Here is a 23,518-nt window from a genome sequence, read left to right as displayed (position 1 = left end):
ACAGTGACAATTTGCCGAGCCCCTACCCTGCACTAAACTTGGTGCTTGACCACAGCTCTATGATGTGGTCAGGGTGAACATTATTGTCATTATTATCATGTCCCTTCTAAAGACAGAGAAATTGAAGGTGAGAGGGAACAGGACTCACAGCCAGTTGCTCTTAGAAGTGGCACCTCTGAACTCAGGACCTGTTTCTAGCCCTAACCTTCCTCTCCTCATCCCCAGGCCTCACCTTCCCTGATGGCGCAGGTACCAGGGGAAGTGGATAACATGGAGGGGCCGCCAGCCCCTAACAATAACAACCCTGCAGCCCGCTGGGAGAGTCCAGATCGGGGCTGGGAGCGGGAGCAACCAGCCGCCTCCACCGCAGCCGCCTCACTCTTTGAGTGCTCCCGGATCAAGGCCTTGGCAGGTACCTGGAGGAGGGCTGGGGTGCGAGGGTGGGAGGGAAGGAAGGGAGGAAGCTGCTGGGGTGGTGTCTTTGTACCTTGATGGCCTGGAGGATGGGAAGAGAGTTACAGACATTTGGACCTTCCTTGAATCTTTTTTTTTTTTTCTTTGCGGTACGCGGGCCTCTCACTGTTGTGGCCTCTCCCGTTGCGGAGCACAGGCTCCGGAGGCACAGGCTCAGCGGCCATGGCTCACGGGCCCAGCCGCTCCGCAGCATGTGGGATCCCGGACCGGGGCACGAACCCATGTTCCCTGTATCGGCAGGCGGACTCTCAACCACTGCACCACCAGGGAAGCCCTGACCTTGAATTTTTAGACCAGCACTGTCCAATAGAACTTTCCATGATGCTGGGATAATGTTCTGTATCTGTGATGTCCAATATACTAACCACTGATACTTGTGGCTGTGAGCACTTGAAATGTGGCCAGTGCTATTTGAGGGACTGAATTTTTAATTTGATTTAGTTTTAATTAATTTAAATTTCAATAGCCACATGTGGTTAGTGGCTGCTGTATGGAGCAGTGCAGCCATAGAACCTTAGAAATGTATCAATACAATCCCAGAAACGGGGGACTTTCTAAGCGTACTTCTTTAGAATCCCGAAATGCTGAAACCTCGCATCTTAGGACCTTGGAATGTCATACCCAGAGATTCTTTGAACCCAAGACCTTTAGAAGTGGAGACTCGTGTAAACAGAACTTTTTAATCACAGATCTTAAGACATTTTAATCGTTGGCTCCTAGGGTCTTAGAACATCAGAAACTTAAGCTCTAATGCACATAGATCCTTAGGGCTTTATAATCCTAAACCTATAGAATTTCAGATAAGAAACGTTTATCCTGAGCACTTTAAGAAAGAATAACCACACATTCATGTTTTTTGCACTGAAACCCTCAGTCTTGGGACAACTGGAATGGTTGGTCACCATACTTGGACGTTTTAGGACAATATAAGCAAAGACCGGAGAACTGTATAGTTAGAGTCTTACGATCTTAGACCTTTGGAACTGTAGGCCCTTGAACTTTAGGACTTTGTATTCACGGGGCTTTAGAACCTCAGAAGTGTTTAATCATCAATATTAAAGTTTTATGAACAAAGACCCTTCAGAGACATGTAACTCCAAATCATAAGCCTTTGAAACATTAGACCCTTAGCACGATGACCCTTGGAATGTTAATATCTCAGAAACATGGAGTGTTATACACATAAAATATATATTGTCAAGAGTCACGAAATCTTAAAATCCAAAAGTCAGAATGAGTTCCCTTAGAATCTCAGAATTTTAGTAACTCAGCATTTGACAATCATGGGATCTTCAATATTAAGATTCTTGGAAACTTATAAGATATCGAGCAGGTTGTTAAACTCAAGGGCCTCTGGGAAAGCAGGTGACATACACGAGTGAGTGGCCTGGGGACTGTGGTTGCCCTAGTCACCTGCTCTAGCCATGGGGAAATGCAGGCCCAGAGCTGCTAGCTCTGATGTTTATCTGCAATTTCCCAATCAAAAAAACAAAAAACAACTTTAAGTGCATAAAGTCTGAACCAGATTCAGCCCATGGATTGCTAGCTTCCTCTGGTTTAGACACCTAGAAGAATATAAACATATACTTGTGGAAACTTAAAATTTTTTTTTCTATAAATTTATTTATTTATTTATTTTTGGCTGCACTGGGTCTTTGTTGCTGCGCACGGGCTTTCTCTAGTTGTGGTGAGCAGGGGCTATTCTTCGTTGTGGTGTGCGAGCTTCTCATTGTGGTGTCTTCTCTTGTTGTGGAGCACATGCTTTAGGCACGTGGGCTTCAGTAGTTGCAGCACGTGGGCTCAGTAGTTGTGGCGTGTGGGCTCTAGAGCTCAGGCTCAGTAGTTGTGGCGCACAGGCTTAGTTGCTCTGCGGCATATGGGATCTTCCCGGACCAGGGCTCAAACCCGTGTCCCCTGCATTGGCAGGCAGATTCTTAACCACTGTGCCACCAGGGAAGCCCAAAATTGTACTTTTAAAAAATTTTTATTTTTTATTCCTTTCTTGGCTGTGATGCACGGCACGTGGGATCTTAGTTCCCCAACCAACAATCAAACCTGCACACCCCCCCGCCTACGTGTTGGAAGTGTGGAGTCTTAACCACTGGACCACCAGGGAAGTCCCAAAATTGTATTTTTAGACTCATAAATTAAAAAACTTGGGAACGTATCTACTTAGAATTCTAGAATTTATTATTTCATCCACAAAATATTTAATCAGTGACTGCTCTGCACCTGGCCTGTCCTGGACAATATGAGAGGCATAGTAGTGACTGAGGCAGCCCTGGTCCTGCTCCACCAGGGCTCCCAGTCCAGTGGGAAATTTAGATCCAGCCCAAAATGATGACCCACAGGGATCAGGGCCGAGATGGGGGAGGCACAGGCAGAGGCCAGATGTGGAAGTTCAGGGCTGTAGGAGACCAGATGAGGGGCCTGATCCTGTCTAGAGAATCAGAGTGCTTTCTGGAGGAAGAGATGGCTGAGCTGAGCCCTAATGGAAAAACAAGAGTGAACCCTGGGGAAGAGAGTGGAAGAATATTCCAGAGAGAGGGAACAGAATAGGCAAGACCTCTAGAAGTTGAGAGTGGCTGGAGCGAGGTGGTGAGTAAATGATGGCAGGCAAGGAGCCAGTGGCCACCAGATCTTGAGGGGCCTTGTAGGCCATTCCATAGAGTGTGAGGGCACCTGGAGCTATGGTGAGATTTTAAGCAGAGGTGGGATGTGGTAACGTGAGGATCAAGGACTCCTCAACTGTTAGAACCGCTGATTCAGAGAGCACCAGCCCTGGACACCTCAGACAGCATAGAGTCCAGAGAAATGTAGGGACCCAGCTAAGAAAAAAAAAAATTCTCATATACTCCCTGTGTCTACTTAATTATTAGAACTATGGTTTTCTGTTCCGTTATGGTTTGTTACGGGATATTGAATATATTGTAGTTCCCTGTGCTATGCAGTAGGACCTTGTTGTTTATCCATTCTAGATAAAATAGTTTGCATCTGCTAATCCCAAACTCCCAATCCTTCCCTCCCCCACCCCCCCCTTGGCAACCACAAGTCTGTTCTCTATATCGGTGAGTCTGTTTCTGTTTCATAGATAAATTCATTTGTGTCGTATTTTAGATTCCACACATAAGTGTTATCACTGAAATATGGTTTTCTTAAATGCACAAAAACACACAACTCTGTTTATATCTCTTGTGCCTATGGTTCTCTACAACTAAAACACATTATATTGGATTCCAGACCCAAACCACAAAACCAGTAACTTCAGCTTAACGGTGACTTCGAGATGCTGCTATCCTGCTGTTCAAGATACCAACATGACGTAGACAGCTAGGGTGCATTTTCTTTTGCATCCCTTTGCCCACTTCTCTCATGGTTTTCCTCTATTCACACTAAGGCCAAACCCTTGAGCAGAGTCCTCCGTAATATGTTTTTGCATGAAGGTGTTTTTTTTTTGGCCGCACTGTGCAGCATGCGGGATCTTAGTTCCCCCACTAGGGATCGAACCCATGCCCCCTGCAGTGGAATCGTGGGGTCTTAACCACTGGGCCGCCAGGAAGTCCCTGCATGGAGATATTTTTAAAAATTGTCTGGTCCCATCCATTACAGAGAGTTCCCATAATCATGCTCCACAGTTTTTTTGGGTTTTTTTTCTTTTAAATATTTATTTATGTATTTGGCTGCACTGCATCTTAGTTGTAGCATGCAGGATCTTTTTAGTTGCGTCATGCGGGATCTAGTTCCTGACCAGGAATTGAACCCAGCCCCCTGCAGTGGGAGCACGGAGTCTTAACCGCTGGACCACCAGGGAAGTCCCATGCTCCACAGTTTGTGTGGAGGGCCCTTTCCTCTTTTTTTTTTTTTTTTAATTGGACTATAGTTGCTTCACAATGTTGGAAGCCCCTTTCCTCTTGATCTACTCCTTTATTCTCTTTTAGTCCCATGTCTCACACCAATGCCTTCTCTCCTATAGGCAATCATTCTGATTGTTTTAACGCAAATCTTTTTCTTCGCAACACGTGCGTTGCTAATTAGTTTGCATGTATCCATGTTTTTTTAACTCTAAAAGGTATTACATGACACAGAAAGGCAGATATATTGTGTGTCCAGCATTTCCACAATGAGCACCCCCTTGTAACCAGATCAGGAAACAGAATCTGACAGCCCCAGAGAAGTCCCTCTCAGGCTGCCTTTGTATCATCCCGAGAGTAAACACTGTCCTAGCCAGTGTACATTCGTTTTGCTAGCATTTGAATTTTATATAAATGGAATCATGCAGTGGGTACCCTTCTGTGTTTGAGTTCATTCACTCAACATGCTTCTCATGAGATTCACCCATGTCTACCTGTATGTGTAGGTTGTTCCTTTTCATTGCTGTATAGTATTCCACAGTGTGAAAATGCCATGGTTTATCCATTCACCTGTTGATGAGCATTTGGTTTGCTTCTAATTTGGGGATGTCACAAACTAGACTGTTGCAAACTAGTGATTTGTAGTATCACAAACTATTACAGATTATTGCTGCTCTAAATATACGTGTTTTGAGAGATATAAGCACTCATTTTTGAGGCTTATACCCAGCCAGGAGTGAAATTGTTGGGTCATAAGGTATGTGTATATCTAACTTTAGTAGAAACTTCCAGTTTGTATCATTTTACATTCCCACCAGCAGTGTATGAATGATTCAGTCGTTGTACATCCAACCCTTGGTGTGGCCAGTCTTGTAATTTTAGCCATTCTAATGGGTGTGCATTCTACTGTGGTTTTAATTTGCATTTTCCTGATGACTAAAAACAACTAATGAAGTGGAGCTCCTCTTCATATATTTACTGACTATTTGGATATCCTCCTGTGAAGCGCCCATTCAAGTCTTTTGCCCATTTTCCTATTAATTTTCCTGTCTTTTTCTAATTGTTTTGCAGGTGTTCTTATATATTCTGGGTACAAGTCCTTTGTCTGATATATGTGTTGTGAATATTTTCTCCCACTGTGTGGCTTGCCTTTTCATTCTCTTAACGTTGCCTTTTGATGAACAGTATTTCTTAATTTAAAGGTAGTCTAATTTGATAATTATTTAATCATTATTTCCTGTATGGCTAAAATTCTGTGTCTTGTGTAAGAAATCTTTGCCTACTCCAAGGTCATGGAGAATTCTTTGATGTTTTCTTCTGAAAGCCTTATTGTATTCCTTTCACATTTAGATTTACAAGCCAAATGGTATTTAGTATATTTATTATTGTGTACAGTGTGGGTCAAGGTTCTCTTTTTCCCCCACATGGATGTCCAGTTGACTCAGCTCCATTTATCGAAAAGACTTTCCCTACTGAACTGCAATTTCACTTTGTCATAAATCTGGGAGCCCTATACATGTGGGTTTGTACATGCAGGTATTGCTAATCGATGCATGTTTTATCATAGTCTCGATTACATTTTTTGCATTATGTTCTCATTCAGCGCTATGCCTTATAGCCTCAAGACTCATCCATGTGGCTCTGTGCGCCTCTACTCTGGCTTCTAACTGCTGCATGGAGCTGATGGTGTGCACTCGCCATGTTCCACTTTACCAATAATAGACAACCAGGCTCTCCCCAGCCCCCAACCTGTCCCTGCCCCGTCCCCCCTAATAGCACTACACTGAACATTGTCATACATGCTCTTTATAAACCAGCGTGGAAAAGTTTACGGGACATATACATAGGGAAAGAATTGCTGGCTCATGGCGGCTGTGCACTAATTTAATTTGACTCAGATTGCCTTCCGAATGGCTGCCCCACCAGCAGGCATGAGGGTTATGATGTCCTCACATTTCCACCAATACTTAGTGTCTCCGGCTTCCTAACTTTTCTTCCTAACTTCCTATCATTTACATATTGTCTCTCTCCATCCTTTCTCTGTAACCAGTGGTAGATAAGGGAGTAGTTAGTTCCTACTCTATGAAAACCTCAATGTATTAAAGATGTGAAAAATTAAAGTGTTATTCTAAGGAAATGCATTTCACTTGTGATCGGTGAGTACCACAGTGGGGAAGAATATATAAATGGCAAAATAATATGAGCACAATGGCAGAGGTAGGACGATTGTCATTTGCCTTGGAGTCTTGACAACCCAAAAGTATGTGTGCCAGCTAGAGGGCCAGGAGGAAGCAGATGGCCCCCTCAAAGGGGGAAAATTGAGGAGAGTTTAATGAAGGGACTATTTAGAGAGGTGTGGAGATTCCTCCCCACCCCCAGGGACTGGGGCAGGGCAGGGAGTAGTGAGAGGGGAGAGAGGCATCCCCAGGAGGAGTGGGGGATGTAGGGAGAGGCACCAGGTCCTGGGGAAGCTGGTCAGGCAGGGAGGGAACAAGTCCCTCAGCCCTTTTTCTCTCCTCTCATCTCCTGCTAGCGAAACCCAGCCAGAAGTCTGAGGCCTTTAAGGGCCAGGGAGCCCATTCATATAGTTCACGCCAGCCAGCCTCCCTGGGCTCAGAGTAGGTGCAGAAGAGGGGAGAAGGCACCTGAGGGGCAGACGGAAGACACCCAGTGAGGTAGCCACACACACTCACCAACACAGTAAACATTCAATGTCGACTTAGGTCAGAAGTGGCACCCTGGGACACATTTGGTTTTCAGCCCCACTGTGTTTTATAAAAACGTAAATCAGCTGCCAACATTTAAAAACAGGGAGATTTTTATCTCCAGATTTTTGGTACCTCATGGGCTATCATGTGATATGGCAACACTGGGCCTTCATTCCTGTGAGACTCCAGACGCCAGGGCCACGTGGCCGTTGCCCCCTTTTAGGAGGGCCTCGTTCTCTCATGTGGAGCCTGCCTGGCCCTGGTGGGCATTTCAGTTCTGGACCTCAGCTTTATGCTGACGAGATTGTAATCACAAACCCCCAAGTCTCACAGCATAGTCCTCTATAAAGTCACCATCCAGATAGTCCAGGATGTGTTTCTATTAATTTTCTCTGAGGATCATTGAAATGAAGTTACAAAATTAAAAATATTCTCCTGGGTCCTTGTCTGCCAAGCTTGAGTTCCCAAACACCCAGGGTCCCCCAGAGCCCACTGAAGAAATCCTGATCTAGTCCTAAACCCTCATTTTGGAAATGGGAAAATGGAGGCCCAAAGAGGAGGGATGTGCTTTTGAAGTCACATAGCTGGTCATCAGTAAAAGCAGGACTGAATCCAGTTGCCCTCATTCTGCACCACGCTGGGGATGCACTCAAGTTCCACTTGGGCCTCAGCATGGACCACAATCTGCTATGGGCATCGCCTTTGGAAGGCAGAATCAACAAATACCCAGTTCAGCGTCTGTTCTGTCATCACTTCCTCGTGTGTGATCGATGTGTTCACACAGGTCCCCCATCCTATCCAAACAGCACAAAACCCACACTTAGGCAAACAAGATTGCCATTTGGATTTACTGTTCGTTTCTGCATATTCACTTTCAAATTAGAGGCAAACATTCAAGATCCAACTTGAAGCACAAAAAAAATACAGGGCAGTCAGTGTGTGTTTTCTAGCAATGTGTATTTTCTACTGCCAGAGTCAAATGCAGTAGCTGGTAATGTTACAAATGGTTAATGTTAGGAAATAAAATTATTGGGAGATTTCAAGTGGCTAAAAATGGAAATAAACTGGCAATATAAATCATGATTTCTGCACTCATGGGAAACTTAAAAGTGCGACTGCTAAATTATTTAGTGATAAAATGCAAGCAGTGTCTGTACAGGCTAAGCTGCTGTAACAAGAGACCCAACAATACAGTGGCTTAAAGGAGATAGAAGCGTATTTCTCTCCCCTGGATAGTTCCTACACGAGCAGCCTCATTGGCAAGGAGGCTCTGCTCCAAGCAGTTAGTGTGGGTTCCCAGTTCCTTCTTCCATCCCATGCTCTGTGGACCTTGGTGTTCAAGCTGTGGGAGTCAGGGGAAGAGTGAGGAAGGCCAGGCAGGGCTTCCCTGGTGGTGCAGTGGTTAAGAATCAGCCTGCCAATGCAGGGGGCACGGGTTCGAGCCCTGGTCCGGGAAGATCCCACATGGCGTGGAGCAACTAAGCCTGTGCGCCACAACTACTGAGCCTGCGCTCTAGAGTCCGCGAGCCACAACTACTGAGCCCACATGCCACAGCTACTGAAGCCCACGTGCCTAGAGCCTGTGCTCCGCAACAAGAGGAGCCACCGCAATGAGAAGCCCCCCGCACCCCAATGAAGAGTAGTCCCCGCTCACCGCAACTAGAGGAAGCCCACGCGCAGCAACGAAGACCCAACACAACCAAAAATAAATAAATAAAATAAATAAATAAAATAAAATAAAAGTGGGCAAATGATTTGCATAGATCATTTCACCAAAGAAGCAATACAAATGGCCAATAAGCATGTGAAAGATGCTCAAAATCTTTCATCATTAGGGAAGCGCAAATCGAAACCACCTTGAGACAGGCTTGCGGTTTGTGCCTTTTAGAAGGCTGAAATCATGGCAGGTCCAGAAACTGACACCCAATTCCATTTCACTGGTATCAAAAAAATATTTCAACTCTTATACTCTCACAGGGAGAATGAACTGTGTACTGGCCACGTATAAAGGCATTGCTTGGATAGTCTTATACTTCAAGTTAAGGTCCAAAAAAACTCCAGCTGTGAAAGCCACATAAATGGATTCTAAATTGTACCTCATCTCATAAGTTCTCATGCCTGGAGAAACTGATGTCAACTCATCATGTTATACTAAATTTGTACAATAAATTATGAACCTGGGGGGAAAAATCACATTGAGAAACTACTTCACACCCACCGGGTTGACCGTAATTTTAAAAAGTAAGATAAAAAAGGAAAATAACAAGTGGTGGCGAGGATGTGGGGAAATTGGAACCCTTGTACATTGCTGGTGGGAATGTAAAATGGTTCAGCTGCTTTGGGAGACAGTCTGGCATTTCCTCAAAAGGTTAAACATAGAGTTACCAGATGACCCAGCCTTTCCACTCCCAGGGTGATACTCAAGATAACTGAAAACACGTGTCTACACAAAAACTTGTACCTTATTGTTTGTAGCAGTATTGTTCATAATCACCAAAAAGTGGAAACAACCCAAATGTCCATCAGCTGAGGGATAGATAAGTAAAATGTAGTATATCCATACAATGGAATATTACTTGACTGTAAAAGGAATAAAGTACTGATACATGCCACAACGTGGACGGACCTTGAAAACATTATGCTGAGTGAAAGGAGCCAGACACAAGAGGCCTGCCTGATTCCATTTATGTGACGTATACAGAGTAGGTAAATCCTTAGAGACAGAAAATAGATGAATGGTTGCCTAGGGTTAGGAGATGGGAGAATGGGGAGTGACTTCTAATGGGTACAGGGTTTCTTTTTGGGGTGATGAAAATGTTACTAGATAGAGGTGATGGTTGCACACCTCTGTGAATATACTAAAAGCCACTGAATTTACACCTTAAAAGGGTGAATTTTTTTTTTAAAAAAAGGTGAATTTTATAGTATGGGAATGTAGCTCATACTAAAACTGTTATTTTTTTAAATTTTTATTTATTTATTTTTGGCTGCTTTGGATCTTCATTGCTGCACGTGGGCTTTTTTTAGTTACAGCAAGCGGGGGCTACTCTTCGTTGTGGTGCACAGGCTTCTCATCGCGGTGGCTTCTCTTGTTGCAGAGCACGGGCTCTAGGCACGCGGGCTCAGTAGTTGTGGCACACGGGCTTAGTAGCGCCGCGGCATGTGGGATCTTCCACCAGGGAAGTCCCTAAAACTGTTATTAAAAAAAAGAAAATGGGGCGAGAATTCCCTGCCTGGCGGTCCAGTGGTTAGGACTCTGCGCTTCCACTGCAGGGGCATGGGTTCCATCCCTGGTTGGGGAACTAAGATCCCGAATGCCACGCCGCCGAAAAAACAACAACAAAAACGGGAAGAGGGAAGAGAGGTCCCAAACAATTTCTTTGTAAGCAAGCAAGGCGGAAGTTGTACACATTCCCCCTCCCCACCCGCTTAAGTAATCCCGCACCTACTTCTTGCCCCAGGGATGTGGGAAACCTGGCAGTCCAGCTACTACAGAGGGGGAGATGTGGTTCCTGCTCTCAAGGAACATTCGGTATAGCATATTCCTTCCTCTTCATTCCCCACAGCCTGTCAGTGGCTGACTCTTACTTTTTCATCTCTAAATAACTCTCCAGTATGCCTCTTTCTCCCATCCCCTCAGCTTCTGCCCTGGTCCAGCCTCTTCCTCTCCTGGGTCCTTTCCCCAATCCCTTCCTCCCTGGGCTCTGGACTGCTATTCTTGCCCTCTCTGATGCACCCTTCCCACAGAAGCCAGAGATATTCCTGAGACCCAACTCTCATCCTGTCCTTCTCCCTCCTTAACCCTCTGTGGCTCCCTAGCGTATTATGTGTCCCCACTAAACTGAGCTCTGCCTCGCATTCAGAGTCTAGAACAGTGTGGGGCACATAGTGGGTGCTCAGATATTTCCTGAACGAATGAACAGCGCTAACTAGGGTAAGAAACAGGGCAGCTTTCCTGTGGAAGTGACATCTCAGGAAAACTTTAAAGGACAGAGAAGCGGTCTCCAGGTGGGCATGGGGGGCAAGAGGGGGAGGGCGTCCCAGGTAGGAGGAGCCGCCTGCCTAAAGACCTGATAGTTGCAGGGAGCTGGGCCTGAGCACGATTCGGCTGGGCGGTGGAGGGCTGGGGTGAAGCTGGAAGGGGGAGTTCCTGGAGGAGGCGAGGGCTCATCAGGGCCTGTCCTTCAGATGAGCGGGAGGCCGTGCAGAAGAAAACCTTCACCAAGTGGGTGAACTCGCACCTCGCTCGCGTTGGCTGCCACATCGGGGACCTCTATGCGGACCTCAGGGATGGCTTCGTGCTCACGCGGCTCCTGGAAGTGCTGTCCGGGGAGCAGCTGGTGAGGGGGCCAGAAGGGCTGGGTAAAGGGGGCGGCCCTAGCGTCTCGGGCTGGACTACTGCAGGCCTGGCTAATGGGTGGATGGAGCGACCTAGAAAGGCTGGGTGGGTAAAAGGCACCTCATTTGGGTGGGCTGGGCTATGGCCCAGGGATGGAGCCTGGTTGTGAGGAGCCTGGGGGTGTGGCTTGGAACAGAGACGGGTTTCCTTCAGAGAGGGCTGCCCTTCGGGGCGGGACTCTGGGCTTGAGTGGGGCTCCGCTGGAAGGGGTGGGGCTATTGGAAAAGGGAGGAGCTTTATTAAAAGGAACTGGCCTGGGTGTGCGGTAGTAGGAGGCATGGCTAAAAACACGGGCAGAACTCTGTTGTAGGGGGTCTATGGTTGAGGGCGTGGTTGTCATCGAAAGCGTGAGGCCTAGGTCGCAGGAGTCTGGGGGACGAGACGGAACTCTTGTATGGGTGTGGCTTGTTGTATGGGTTGCAGTTGTATTTCTGGGCTTGGATGGGACTTCATCGCAAAGGGTGGTGTTCTGATGGAGCTAGAGATTGATTAAAGGACCGGAGCCTGAAGCTCAGGAAGTCGTGAAGAGCATGGCTATAGAACAAACACCCTTGGAAGGAATAGAGCTATAATAAAAGAGGAGAGTCCTGGGGTGGGGCGGGGCTTGATAGGAATGGGCGTGGCTCTAGACAGGCACCCGAAAAGGAGAAAGTGAGGGGTGGAACTAGTGGCAAAACGTTGGTGGCCTGGGGCAGAGATCCAATGGAAGGGGCGGGAGTATGGCTACAGGCAGAGGGCGGAGCTTCTAATAAAAGGTGTGGCTATCAGTTTGGAGGTGGAGCTTAAGTTGAAGGGGCGAGGCCAGGAACTTGAAAAAGCCCTGAAAGGACATGACTTGAAAGGTTCTGGCTATGAACAGGGCAGGCCTTCTTTAGAAGGATTAGGTCCTGGGTCTTTGATAAGACTGAAGGGGCGTGGCCTGGACTTGGACATGGGGTTGGGGAGCGTAGTTATGGGGGTGGCCTTCTTTGGAAGGGGTGGGGTCGAGGGCACAGTGCTCTTGGCCAGGTTCCGGATTTCCTAATGCCCCTGCCGCCCTAGCCAAGGCCCACGCGTGGTCGCATGAGGATCCACTCACTGGAAAATGTAGACAAGGCACTGCAGTTCCTGAAGGAGCAGCGTGTGCACCTGGAGAATGTGGGCTCACATGACATCGTGGACGGGAACCACCGACTGACCCTCGGGCTGGTCTGGACCATCATCCTGCGCTTCCAGGTGATCTCCAAGTGACCCCAGCCCAGCCCACCCCCCGGGGCGGGGCCTTAGGAGGGTGTCCCTCACCCACTCAATCAATCATTCCAAAAATATTCCTAATACGTTCCAGGAACCCTGTTATAAAAAATCATGATCACCACCGTCATCATGATCCTCGTTTACATAGTTTTTACTCTCTTCTAAGCACTTGGCATTTAATATGCACAGCAACCGCGTAAATGAGGTACTATTCATTATTCCATTTTAGCAGTGAGGTAACTGAAGCCGAGGGACGTGAAGTAAATGCTCAAGATCACACAGCTAGGTAGTAGGGTTGGAACTGGAATCCAGGCAATCTTGCTCTAGTTCAGAAACAAAATAGACAAATTTTCTGTTTTATGGAGCAAGACATGGGCGGGGGGGTTAGACAGATAATAAATAAACACGTCAACGTGCAAACAAGACATATATGGGAAGAGAATGAATTCTAGGCAGAGAAGTAAAAAGAGCTATGAGCAAAGAATAGATTATGAGAAAGCAGTAAAAGCGATCTAAAATATCCCGTTGATTGTGTTGAGATTTTAGCCTTGGTGACCAGAGAAGGGCTCTCTGAGAAGCTGATGGCTGAATGAAGATGAAAGGAGAAAGCATTCCAGGCAGGGGGCACAGCAGATGCAAAGGCCCTGGGGTGGGAATGAGCTTGGCATGTTGCAGGTACAGAAAGACCAGTATGGCTAGAGACTGGGAGGCAGGGGGGAGACAGGGAGGAGTTGAGCTCAGAAGGGTCGGCAGGGCCTTGGTGATCTGTGATTAGCAATTTGATCTTACTCTGTCTGAGATGGGGAGAAATTAGAGAGTTTTATCAAGAGGAGGGGCATAATCAGATTTAGAAGGATCCTTCTGGGTTGGGGGTCATGGCCAAAATTGGAAGCTGGGAGCCCAAGGAAGAGACTGGAGCCGGACCACCGTGTGGCCATAGGGAGGTGAAGAGGGGGCCAGGTAGGAAAGACTCTGGGAGGAGGGAGGAGTGGACATGCCATAAGGGAAGGGGAGGGGGAGAGAAGGGGTGCTCCCACCCTCCGCCTGAAGCTGCCTCCCCCATCTCCTCTGCCACTCCCAGGTTCAAGCCCTCCACACCCCAACAGCCATGTTTTGTATCCTCACAGATTCAAGTCATCAAAATTGAGACTGAGGACAACAGAGAGACTCGCTCGGCCAAGGACGCGCTGCTCTTGTGGTGTCAGATGAAGACAGCTGGGTAAGCTCCCCCACCCCCTTAAGCTCCCCCACCCCCAGGAGGGCCAGGCCCTAACCTCTGGGCTTCCCCCTGGGACAGGAGCACAAGGGGCAGCCCAAATCCTCAGCATCAAAAGTTATATCTGAAATTAACAAACTGGTAGCAAACTCTTCCGACCTTGATGAATAAACCTGTATAACAATCCGGAAGGCCAGGTTCAAATTTAGAACTCGGACTCCTCAGGGAACAATGTCAGAGGTGGTGGGCTGTCCCCATCCTGCTCCCTTCTCTCCCCTCATCTCGTCCTCCACCTCAAAAGGCCTCATGTGCACCTAGGTGGACCCCCGACCCTATCCCCAAGCTTTCCCCCGGCCCCCCACCCCTGAAAGCAGCCACCCTTCAGTCTAGGGGGGCACACACCAGGGCTCAGGCAGCTCAGGGTCCTGGTACCTGCAGTGGGGTTGGGAAGAGGGTCTCACAGACACCACCGGGCATGTCTCTGGTCCCCCTGCTGGGAGGGGCCTGACCTGAAACTGAAGTGCCCTCTGGAGAGCAGCCCTGGGAGGAAGGCGGGAGGGGCGGGTAAGGATGCAGACTGGGCTCTCTCTGACTCTTGTCCTCCTGGGGCTCTCTGTCTGTCTTGCAATGCTATCTGTTCTTCCGTGTGTCTGTGTTTACCTCTATGTCTGCTTTTCCTTGTTCCGATCTCTCCCTCCCTCCTCTCTCCCCTCCTATATCTCTCTCCCCACTCCTTTCTTTCCCCATCTCTGTCTGTATCTTGCTCTATCTCTGTCCGTTCCTCTTTTCTCCTTTCCTTCTCTTGCTTATTCCCTCTGCCTCTCTCTCTTTCTTGCTCCTCTCCTGTCCCCTTCCCTCTCCCTCTCTCTCTCTTTCTCTTTCTCTTTCCATCTTCCTGGCTCTTTGTTTCTTTCTTTCCTTCCTTCCTTCTTTCTCTCTCTCTCTTTCTTCCTTTCTTTCTTTCTTCCTTATCTACTTATATATCATCTGTATCTATCTACCCTTCTATCTACCTACATATCATCTATCTTTTATCACCTATCTATCTCCTATCTATCTATCTATCTATCTATCCAACCATCCATCAATCCATCTCTGTTTGTCTGTCTCTCCCTTCCTGCCTCTTTCCTCCTGACTCTCTCCATCTCTGCCTCTGTCTCTCCCTTCCATGCTGCCAGTTACCCTGAGGTAAACATCCAGAATTTTACCACCAGCTGGCGGGACGGCTTGGCCTTCAATGCCCTAATTCACCGGCACAGGTACCACCTGGCCTGGGGCAGCCCTGCCCTGCACGCTACCCCCGCCCCCATCCCTCAGGTACACACCCGTACACGGATGTACATAGATGACACACACAGACACAGCACCCACCCCCTTCACCCCTCTGCACACATACACATTTCCGTTCACACACATGCTCTAACACACACACTTACACACAGATGCACACACAGACCCCTGCCCGGGCCACATACCCTGTGCACACATGGAAACACGTGTGCCCTTGCACAGATGTGTGCACACAGGAATATACTCATGCACATATATGGCTTCTACCTCTGCCTGCTGCTTGGATGCCCACAGGGTGGGCAGCTCACTCCCCATGGATGGTCCACTGTGGAGTGTGCACAGCATCTCCTCCCATCAGAAAGTCCTTCCTCATGGTGAGCTCCCAGGCCCCCCATCTGGCTCCCTGTGAACCCACCTATTCATGCTTCAGGGCCCGGGACTGAGCTGGCTGAGGAAGGGTACCCAGACAAATTACACCGACGTCATGATTGACCATGTGACAGTTTGGGGAAACTGAGGCCTAGAGACTGGGAGGGACTTGCTCTAGTGTGAGGGAAGCCAGAACCCATATGTACACACTCATGCACGTATGGGGAGACCCAGCCCCACCGACATACCCAGAAACCCGCAAGCTGTAACCAGGGTCCTGCTAACAAGGGGACCATTTACTGGCTGTACCGGCATTGGTCTAAGTGCTTTCCAGTAAGTCATTAATATTCAATGACCCTATGAGGCAGATGCTACTATTCTACCCATTTTACAAACGAGGAAACTGAGGCACAAAAACGATGCAGTAGCTCACCCAGAGTGACAGCCAGGAAATGGCTAAGCTGGGGCTTGAGTCAGGAGCGCTGGCTCCAGACCTCAGACTTCCAAGCACTACATAATACTGTACAGAAACGCACCCACATAGACACGTGTGTGTCATGAAGTCAGACGTACATGTGCCCTCATGCAGCGCTCACACCCACAGCTAAGTGCTGTACAGACACACACCAGCACACACAGCTTTCCCACTGGCCGGGTCGTGCTCCTCCTGCCCTCGCCCTGGGTGGGACTCAGACAAGGATGTCTTTTCATCCATTTGCCCACTGGCTTTGGAGCCTGCCTGCTGCCTGCCCTCTCTGTGCCCCTGCCCAGGCCCGATCTCGTGGACTTCAGCAAACTCACCAAGTCCAACGCCAACTACAACCTGCAGAGAGCTTTCCGCACGGCTGAGCAGCACCTGGGGCTGGCACGTCTGCTGGACCCTGAGGGTGAGCCCTGCATGGCCCCAGCCCAGATTTCCTCTTGGGGGACTCCCAGCCCCAGTGCCATCCCAAACTCAGCCCCATCTGGCTGCAGTATCATCCTAAACCCCAAGGCCATTTCAAATTCCAGCTCCCTCCCATCTCCCTCCCCTTCCTCATCTCCAGTCCCACCTCCTTCCCATCCCCACATCTACTTTCTCTATCTCTACCTCAGACCCAACCCCATCTCCATTCCCATGTTCAGCTTAACCCCCCTTCCCCAACCCCATCCTTAATCAGCTCCCCACCAAACCCAACCCCCATCTCTTCCTAAGCCCGGCCCCATCCCTGAAGCCAACACCATCCCCGACCCAATCTGCAGCACTGCCCTATCCCCATGCCCACCCCCCTCCCCAGCCCCAGCCCATCCCTCTGTCTGTCCCCATCCACAACTCTGTCCTCATCCCCAACCCCTTTCCCATTTTCAGTTTATTTCCAACCCCACCCCCGACTTCAACCTCATTCCCAGTCCATGATCTCACCCAATACCAACCCCCCATCTCTGGAATAATGGCCATAATCATACCCCACCAATCCCCCATATCTGGAATAAGGGTTGCTCCCTTTTGCTGAGCATCTACCATGGGCCAAGCACATGGCTGGGAATTGTATCAGCACTGTTCCCTTTCATCCTCACACTGACCTGGTTGGATAGAAGTCATCAATCCTGTCATAAAGTGATGGAAACGAAGGCTCAGAGATGTGAAGTCAGTAGCCCAGCGTCACACTGAAAACCCAGTAAAAAGGACTTTCTGATTCCAGAATTCATGGTCTGAATCATTCCTCTACCTTGCCTCTTACAGTGCCTGACACATAGCAGGTGTTTATTGGATGTCAGTTTCATGAGCTGAGGAAGGATAAGGGCAAAGTATAATGCTGTGCATTCAATGAGTAAATTAAAATGATAATCAGGATTTACTGAGTTTCTCCTCAGTGCCAGGTTATTCTCTCTAATACTGACAGTGTTTCTAGGTGTCTGGCATTGTGACTATCCTTACTGTAACAATGGGGAAACTGAGCTCAAAGAAGTTAGGTCTATGTTATAAGGATATTCAGTGAGTAAGTGGTCGAGCTGGGATTCAAGGCTGCCTCCAGAGCCCGTGTCCTTGACCTCAAACTTCACATACCATTCATACACTTAGTGTATGTATTTACTGAGCTCCTACTGTGTGCTGGGCATGGAAGGAACAGTGGCAAAAGACAGGCATAGCCCTTGTCCTCATGGAGCTCAAACTCTAGGTAAGAACATAATCACATAAGGGAATATGTAATTATAAATTGTGATTCATTCTAGGAAGAAATGATAAGATGTTATGAGGAAGAATAACAGGAGGAGACCATCTCTAGACAGGATGAACAGAAAGGCTTATTTGAGGACACTTGAGTGGAGCCCTGAAGGATGAGTGGGAGTTTGGCATGAAGAAAAGGAACAGTGTTTCAGACAGAACAGCATGTGCAAAGGCCCTGAGGTAGAAGGTAGAATAGTGTGTTCCAGAAATCATTATAGAGGGACGTCCCTGGTGGCACGGTGGTTAAGAATCCACTTGCCAATGCAGGGGACACGGGTTTGAGCCTGGTCCGGGAAGATCCCACATGCTGTGGAGCAACTAAGCCCATGTGCCACAACTACTGAGCCCGCGAGCCACAACTACTGAAGCCCACGCGCCTAGAGCCCATGCTCCGCAACAAGAGAAGCCACCGCAATGAGAAAAAAACCTGCTCACTGCAAATAGAGAAAAGCCCGTGCACAGCAACAAAGACCCAAAGCAGCCAAAAAAATAAATAAATAAGAAATCATTAGAGATAATTTCTCTATGGTGGTTTATATGTGTCAGGCACTATTTAATCCCATGAGGTAGATGCCCACTGGGCAGATACAAAAACTGAGGAACAGAGAGGTTAGTTATCTTGCCCAAGGTCACACAACAAGTAAGAATGAGTTCTCCCTCCCACCACTTAATACCTTCAGTGTCTCTGTCAGAGCGCTCATCCTCCTGCTCCCTCACTCTCCTTTAATTATCAGATGTGAACATGGAGGCTCCGGATGAGAAGTCCATCATCACCTATGTGGTCTCTTTCTACCATTATTTCTCTAAGATGAAGGCTCTGGCTGTGGAGGGGAAACGAATTGGGAAGGTAAGAGGAGCCAAGGAATGGGGAGGGTGGGAGCCTGGGAACCATATGGGGGCATATCCGGGATGAGGCTGACCCCACCTTCCTTTGCCGGGTCAGGTCCTGGACCAGGTGTTGGAGGTGGGGAAGATCATTGAGCGCTACGAGGAGCTGGCAGCCGAGCTGCTGGCCTGGATCCACCGCACCGTGGGCCTTATCAGCAACCAGAAGTTTGCCAACTCGTTGAGTGGGGTGCAGCAGCAGCTTCAGGCTTTCACAGCCTACTGCACACTGGAGAAGCCCGTCAAGTGAGGCCCAGCCCGGGAGGGAGGGTGGCAGGTGGGGGTGTGGAGGCAGGGTTCCTGAGCTCAGGCCCCTTTAGGTTTCAGGAGAAGGGGAACCTGGAGGTGCTGCTCTTCAGCATCCAGAGCAAATTGCGTGCCAGCAACCGTCGCCTCTACGTGCCCCGGGAGGGCTGTGGCATCTGGGATATTGACAAGGTGAGGCTGAGGATGTCGGGGGGAGGAAGGGTTGCTCTGTGAAGTTGTGTGGGTCGTGCACTGCTCAAGGGGAGCCGTTCACATGGCAGACATCATGGACTGGGTATTCATTCTGATGGTTTTTCCAGCAGTAAAGGGTCCCGAGGAAGCAACGTTTTTTTTTTCCAATCTGCGCCAAGGTGCCATAAGTGCTAGGAGTGACCTCAAATAGAGAAGCCAGGGCCATTAAACTGTGGGCAGCTGTTGGAATCTGACTGCCTCCTCCTGCCTCCTTAGGCATGGGGACAGCTGGAGAAGGCAGAACATGAGCGGGAGGCTGCCCTACGGGCTGAGCTGATCCGGCAGGAGAAGCTGGAACTACTAGCCCAGAGGTTTGACCACAAGGTGGCTATGCGGGAGAGCTGGCTGAATGAGAACCAGCGCCTGGTCTCCCAGGTACAGGGCGTAGGGCTTGGCTCCGGGGGAAAGGGAGGGAGGATGGCGCTGATGGCCCTGGGACCAGAGAGAGAGACTTGATCTCCTAAGCAACAGAGAAGTGTTGGATTAGTCTCCTAGGTGACAAATGAAGGTGGGAAGGGAGAATTGGTTTCCTAAGTGTTTGGCGGGGGAGGGGTGTGGACCTGCTCTCCAGGGTAATAGGAGGGTGAGACTGGTCTCCAGGGTAACTAGAGAGGACAGAGTAGGGAGAGTATTTAATTTTCTCTTAAGTGACAAAGGAGGTTGTTATCTGGTGTCCAGCGTAACTCAGGAGGATAGAATTGGTCTCCTGAGTAACAGGATACGTAGGCCTGGTCCCTAGTCTCTAAGGAAATGGAAGGATGGGGCCTATTTCCTGGGTAACAAGTTTAGGGTTAGAGATGTAACAGGGAATGGTGGCGCTGATCTCCAGGGTAACTGTGGGTGGTGGAGCTGGTCTCCAGGGTAACTGGGGATGGTGGGGCTTGTCTCTAGGGTAACAGGGAAGGGTGGAGCTGGTCTCCAGGGCAACTTGGGGTGGTGGGGCTGGTCTCCAGGGTAACACAGAAGGATGGGACTGGTCTCCAGAGTAACAGGAGCCGGTGGGGGAGTTTCCAGGGTCACACAGGCTCAAGGTAACAGGTTGACTGCTGAGGCAACGTGGATGAGTGTCTGTGGCCTGCCCTGCCCCAGGACAACTTTGGGTACGAGCTGCCAGCAGTGGAGGCAGCCATGAAGAAGCATGAAGCGATTGAGGCAGACATTGCAGCCTATGAGGAGCGGGTGCAGGGCGTGGCAGAGCTGGCCCAGGCATTGGCGATTGAAGGCTACTATGATGCCCGCCGAGTAGCAGCCCAGCGTGACAGTGTCCTGCGGCAGTGGGCCCTGCTGACTGGGCTGGTAGGTGCCCGGCGGACACGGCTCGAGCAGAACCTGGCCCTGCAGAAAGTCTTCCAGGAGATGGTGTACATGGTGGACTGGATGGAGGAGATGCAGGTAGGGGCCAGATCGGGGGCCAATGATGGGAGTGGCATGCCAGGAGGGGAGGAAAGGGTATATACACTGAAAGGGTTGTCAAAGATGGAGAGGGAAGGGGAGAGAGACAGAAAGAGGTAAAGAGAAAGGGGGACAAAAAGAAAGAGTGAAAGATACAGAGAGAGACAGAGAGGCAGAAAAAGAAAATGTGAGAAAGAGAGAAAAATATCTGGAGAAATAGATAAAAATACACAGTAATATGGAGACAGAGCGAGTCAGGGACAGACAGAGGCAGAGAGATTAAGTCAGAGGAAGATCGCGACAATTTGAGAGAAAGAGAAATCAGAGAAAGAAAGAGAGAGAGCTGGAGAAGAAGACCCAAAGGTAGCAACAGAAATCTAAACGGCTACAGAGAAAGACACATAGGAAGATGGAATCCATGTGAGAAAGAGAGAGACCTACTGGAGATAGATAGACAGATACAGAGCAAGATGGAGATAAGAAGGATGGAAGCAAAGAGACAGAGAGAAGTACAGACACGAAGAGAGACATGGAGGGACTTCCCTGGCGGTCCAGTGGGTAAGACTCCACGCTCCCAATGCAGGGGGCCCAGGTTCGATCCCTGGGCAGGGAACTAGATCCCACATGCTGCAACAGAAGATCCCGCATGCCACACCTAAGACCCAGCACAGCCAAATAAATATTTTTTTAAGATTAATTAATTATTTTTGGCTGCGTCGGGTCTTAGTTGAGATGTGCGAGCTCAGTAGTTGTGACGCGTGGGCTTAGTTGCCCCGCGGCATGTAGGATCTTAGTTCCATGACCAGGGATCAAACCTGTGTCCCCTGCATTGGAAGGTGGATTCTTTATCACTGGACCACCAGGGAAGTCCCAGTATTTTTTTAAAAAAGAGGGAGAGACATGCAAAGAAAGAGATAGAGGTTGAGATGGAGACAGAAGTGTAAATGAGAAAGGGGGGAAGGCAAAGAGAGACAGAAGAAGAGGGAGATGGAGGCGTAGAGAGGGAGACACGGTGACATAGACATAGTCCAGAATCGTGGAGACGATGAGAGATGGAACATCCAGAGAGACAGAGATGGAGAGAGATGATGACAGATACACGGAGACTGAGACAGATCAGAGTTCAAGTGATGGAGTAGAGAAGCAGAGGGCTGGCATGGGCGATGAGTGGGGGGTCGCGAGTGGCCTAAGGGCCAATGCCAAAAATATACTCAGGGCTGCCCCTACTTGTAGGCTCAGCTGCTGTCCCGGGAGTGTGGGCAGCACCTGGTGGAGGCAGAGGACCTGTTGCAGAAGCATGGACTGCTGGAGGGGGACATCTCGGCCCAGAGTGAGCGGGTGGAGGCACTCAATGCTGCTGCCCTGCGTTTCTCCCAGCTTCAGGGTGAGTCCGAGGTTGGGGATTGGGGTGGAGACTTTCAGGGCTGGTGCTAATAGAAGCAGAATGTCTCCTGAGAGACAGAATGAAGGAGTGAGCTCTCCATCTTTGGAGGCATCCAAGCACCAACTAGGATCACACTCCATCAGGGATATCACATGGGAAATTAGTGCCTTGAGTGAGAGGTTGGACCACATGACTTCTTCCTGCTTTGAGATTCTGCAGTAATAGTTCATGTTTCTTGAGCACTTGTTATGTGCTAAGCCTTTCACAGCCGATCTCAGTGAATACCATAAAAAGACTGGGTAAGGTAATTATTGTCAAGGCCTGTTTAGCATCAAGTGATAGAAACTCAATTTAATTCACTTAAGGAGGAAAGGGGAATGTACTGGCTGATGTAACTAAATGTGCAGGAAAGGATGAGTTTTGCTTCAGGTATGGCTGGATCCAGGGATAGTTCAGTGATGCTTTTAAGACTCCATCTGTTTCTGACTCCAGTCTTTCTGTTTGTGTCGCTATTGGGCTGTCCCTCCCCTTGTGGTGTAAATCTGGGATCATCCAGCAGCTTCGCAGACCCAGCAAGAGACAGCCCCCTTTCTCTCAATATTCTGGCAAAAGGTCCAAGGAAAGTTTTCATTAGCCCACTGTGGGTCCCGTTCCCGTCACTCAGCCAAGCATTATGGCCCCAGGCTATCCAGTGATCTAACTGGCCACATCTATGTGACATGCCCTCCCAGAGCCAAGAGTGGGGTCAGCTCCCTCCAAAGACATGAACTGAGAAGGAGGGGGGTGGGGCGCCATTAGCAGAAGCAGGGACATGGATGCTGATAGGCAAAACCCAGACTGGCTCTAAAACCGTTCTCATTTTACTGATGATAACGCCCTCCAGCCAAAGACCACCAGGAACCCTGCTGTAGTCAAACCAAGCTGGGTTTTTTGGTTCTTGGCACACACCAGGGGAACCATGGGGCATCTTAGTAAGAGGATGTTAAGACGGGCTTGTTGTAGGATGTGGGCTTGTGTTAGGTGATTTGGGATGATTTAACATAGTGTGTTTTGCTGCAGATTGGATGCTGTCAGGAAGTGGGGGTAATTAGATGATTGCGCATCTTAATCATTTTTATCCAGGTAGTGGGAGGAAAAGGATTGGCAGGAGCGGTTCACCTTGGCCAGGTGAGGGGGCGGGCAGGGGGGTGACTGCTTTTGTGGTTTGCACAGTGACTTTGTTTTGGGTGCTCTCAGACGTGATTGTGGAACGGTCTTTTCTTCGTCCCGCTCCATCCCTATTGCAGAGTGGTCTTGTCTGACGTTGTGTGCTGTGCCACTGTGTATGAGCGCTGACAGCATCAGGGCTGCTTTTTTCTTTCTCACTGATGAGGAAACTGAGGCCCAGAGCCTCAGAGCTGATCAGAGAGAGGGCTTGCAGGCTGGTCCGTCTCACTCCTTTATCTGGAGCCACGGCCCTTGGGAATCCCGGAGCATTGTTAGGAAAGGGAGACGCTGTCCAGCTTGCAGGATGGTCGGGGGTTTCTCACCCTCATGGGCTGGGTCATGTCCTAAGAGCTGATGTTGAGGTCTCCTTCCAAGCCCCAGTGCGGACATCCCCATCCCAGCTC

The 23,518-nt window shown here is 49.1% G+C and overlaps 1 protein-coding gene and 1 pseudogene across 1 annotated transcript in view; both read left to right on the top strand.

Annotated features, from left to right (window-relative positions):
- The first annotated feature begins 225 nt into the window (after nt 1-225).
- SPTBN4 (spectrin beta, non-erythrocytic 4) overlaps nt 226-23,518 on the top strand; it is a 70,238-nt gene continuing 46,945 nt past the window's right edge. Inside the window, exons 1-12 of the mRNA XM_022585624.3 lie at nt 226-412; nt 11,222-11,373; nt 12,474-12,647; nt 13,793-13,884; nt 15,060-15,140; nt 16,312-16,427; nt 18,484-18,596; nt 18,693-18,880; nt 18,955-19,072; nt 19,349-19,507; nt 20,222-20,524; nt 21,758-21,908. Of these exons, the coding sequence (XP_022441332.2) occupies nt 241-412; nt 11,222-11,373; nt 12,474-12,647; nt 13,793-13,884; nt 15,060-15,140; nt 16,312-16,427; nt 18,484-18,596; nt 18,693-18,880; nt 18,955-19,072; nt 19,349-19,507; nt 20,222-20,524; nt 21,758-21,908 (1,819 nt within the window). The 5' untranslated portion in view covers nt 226-240. The remainder of the gene's footprint in view (nt 413-11,221; nt 11,374-12,473; nt 12,648-13,792; nt 13,885-15,059; nt 15,141-16,311; nt 16,428-18,483; nt 18,597-18,692; nt 18,881-18,954; nt 19,073-19,348; nt 19,508-20,221; nt 20,525-21,757; nt 21,909-23,518) is intronic.
- LOC149744599 (ATP synthase F(0) complex subunit k, mitochondrial pseudogene) lies at nt 8,881-9,543 on the top strand (annotated as a pseudogene).

Source organism: Delphinapterus leucas, chromosome 20, assembly GCF_059928025.1.
Source record: "Delphinapterus leucas isolate spDelLeu-1000000601 "Yukka" chromosome 20, BTC_Dleu_Yukka2, whole genome shotgun sequence".
Taxonomy (NCBI): domain Eukaryota; kingdom Metazoa; phylum Chordata; class Mammalia; order Artiodactyla; family Monodontidae; genus Delphinapterus; species Delphinapterus leucas.
This window is presented reverse-complemented; position numbering and strand designations above follow the sequence as displayed.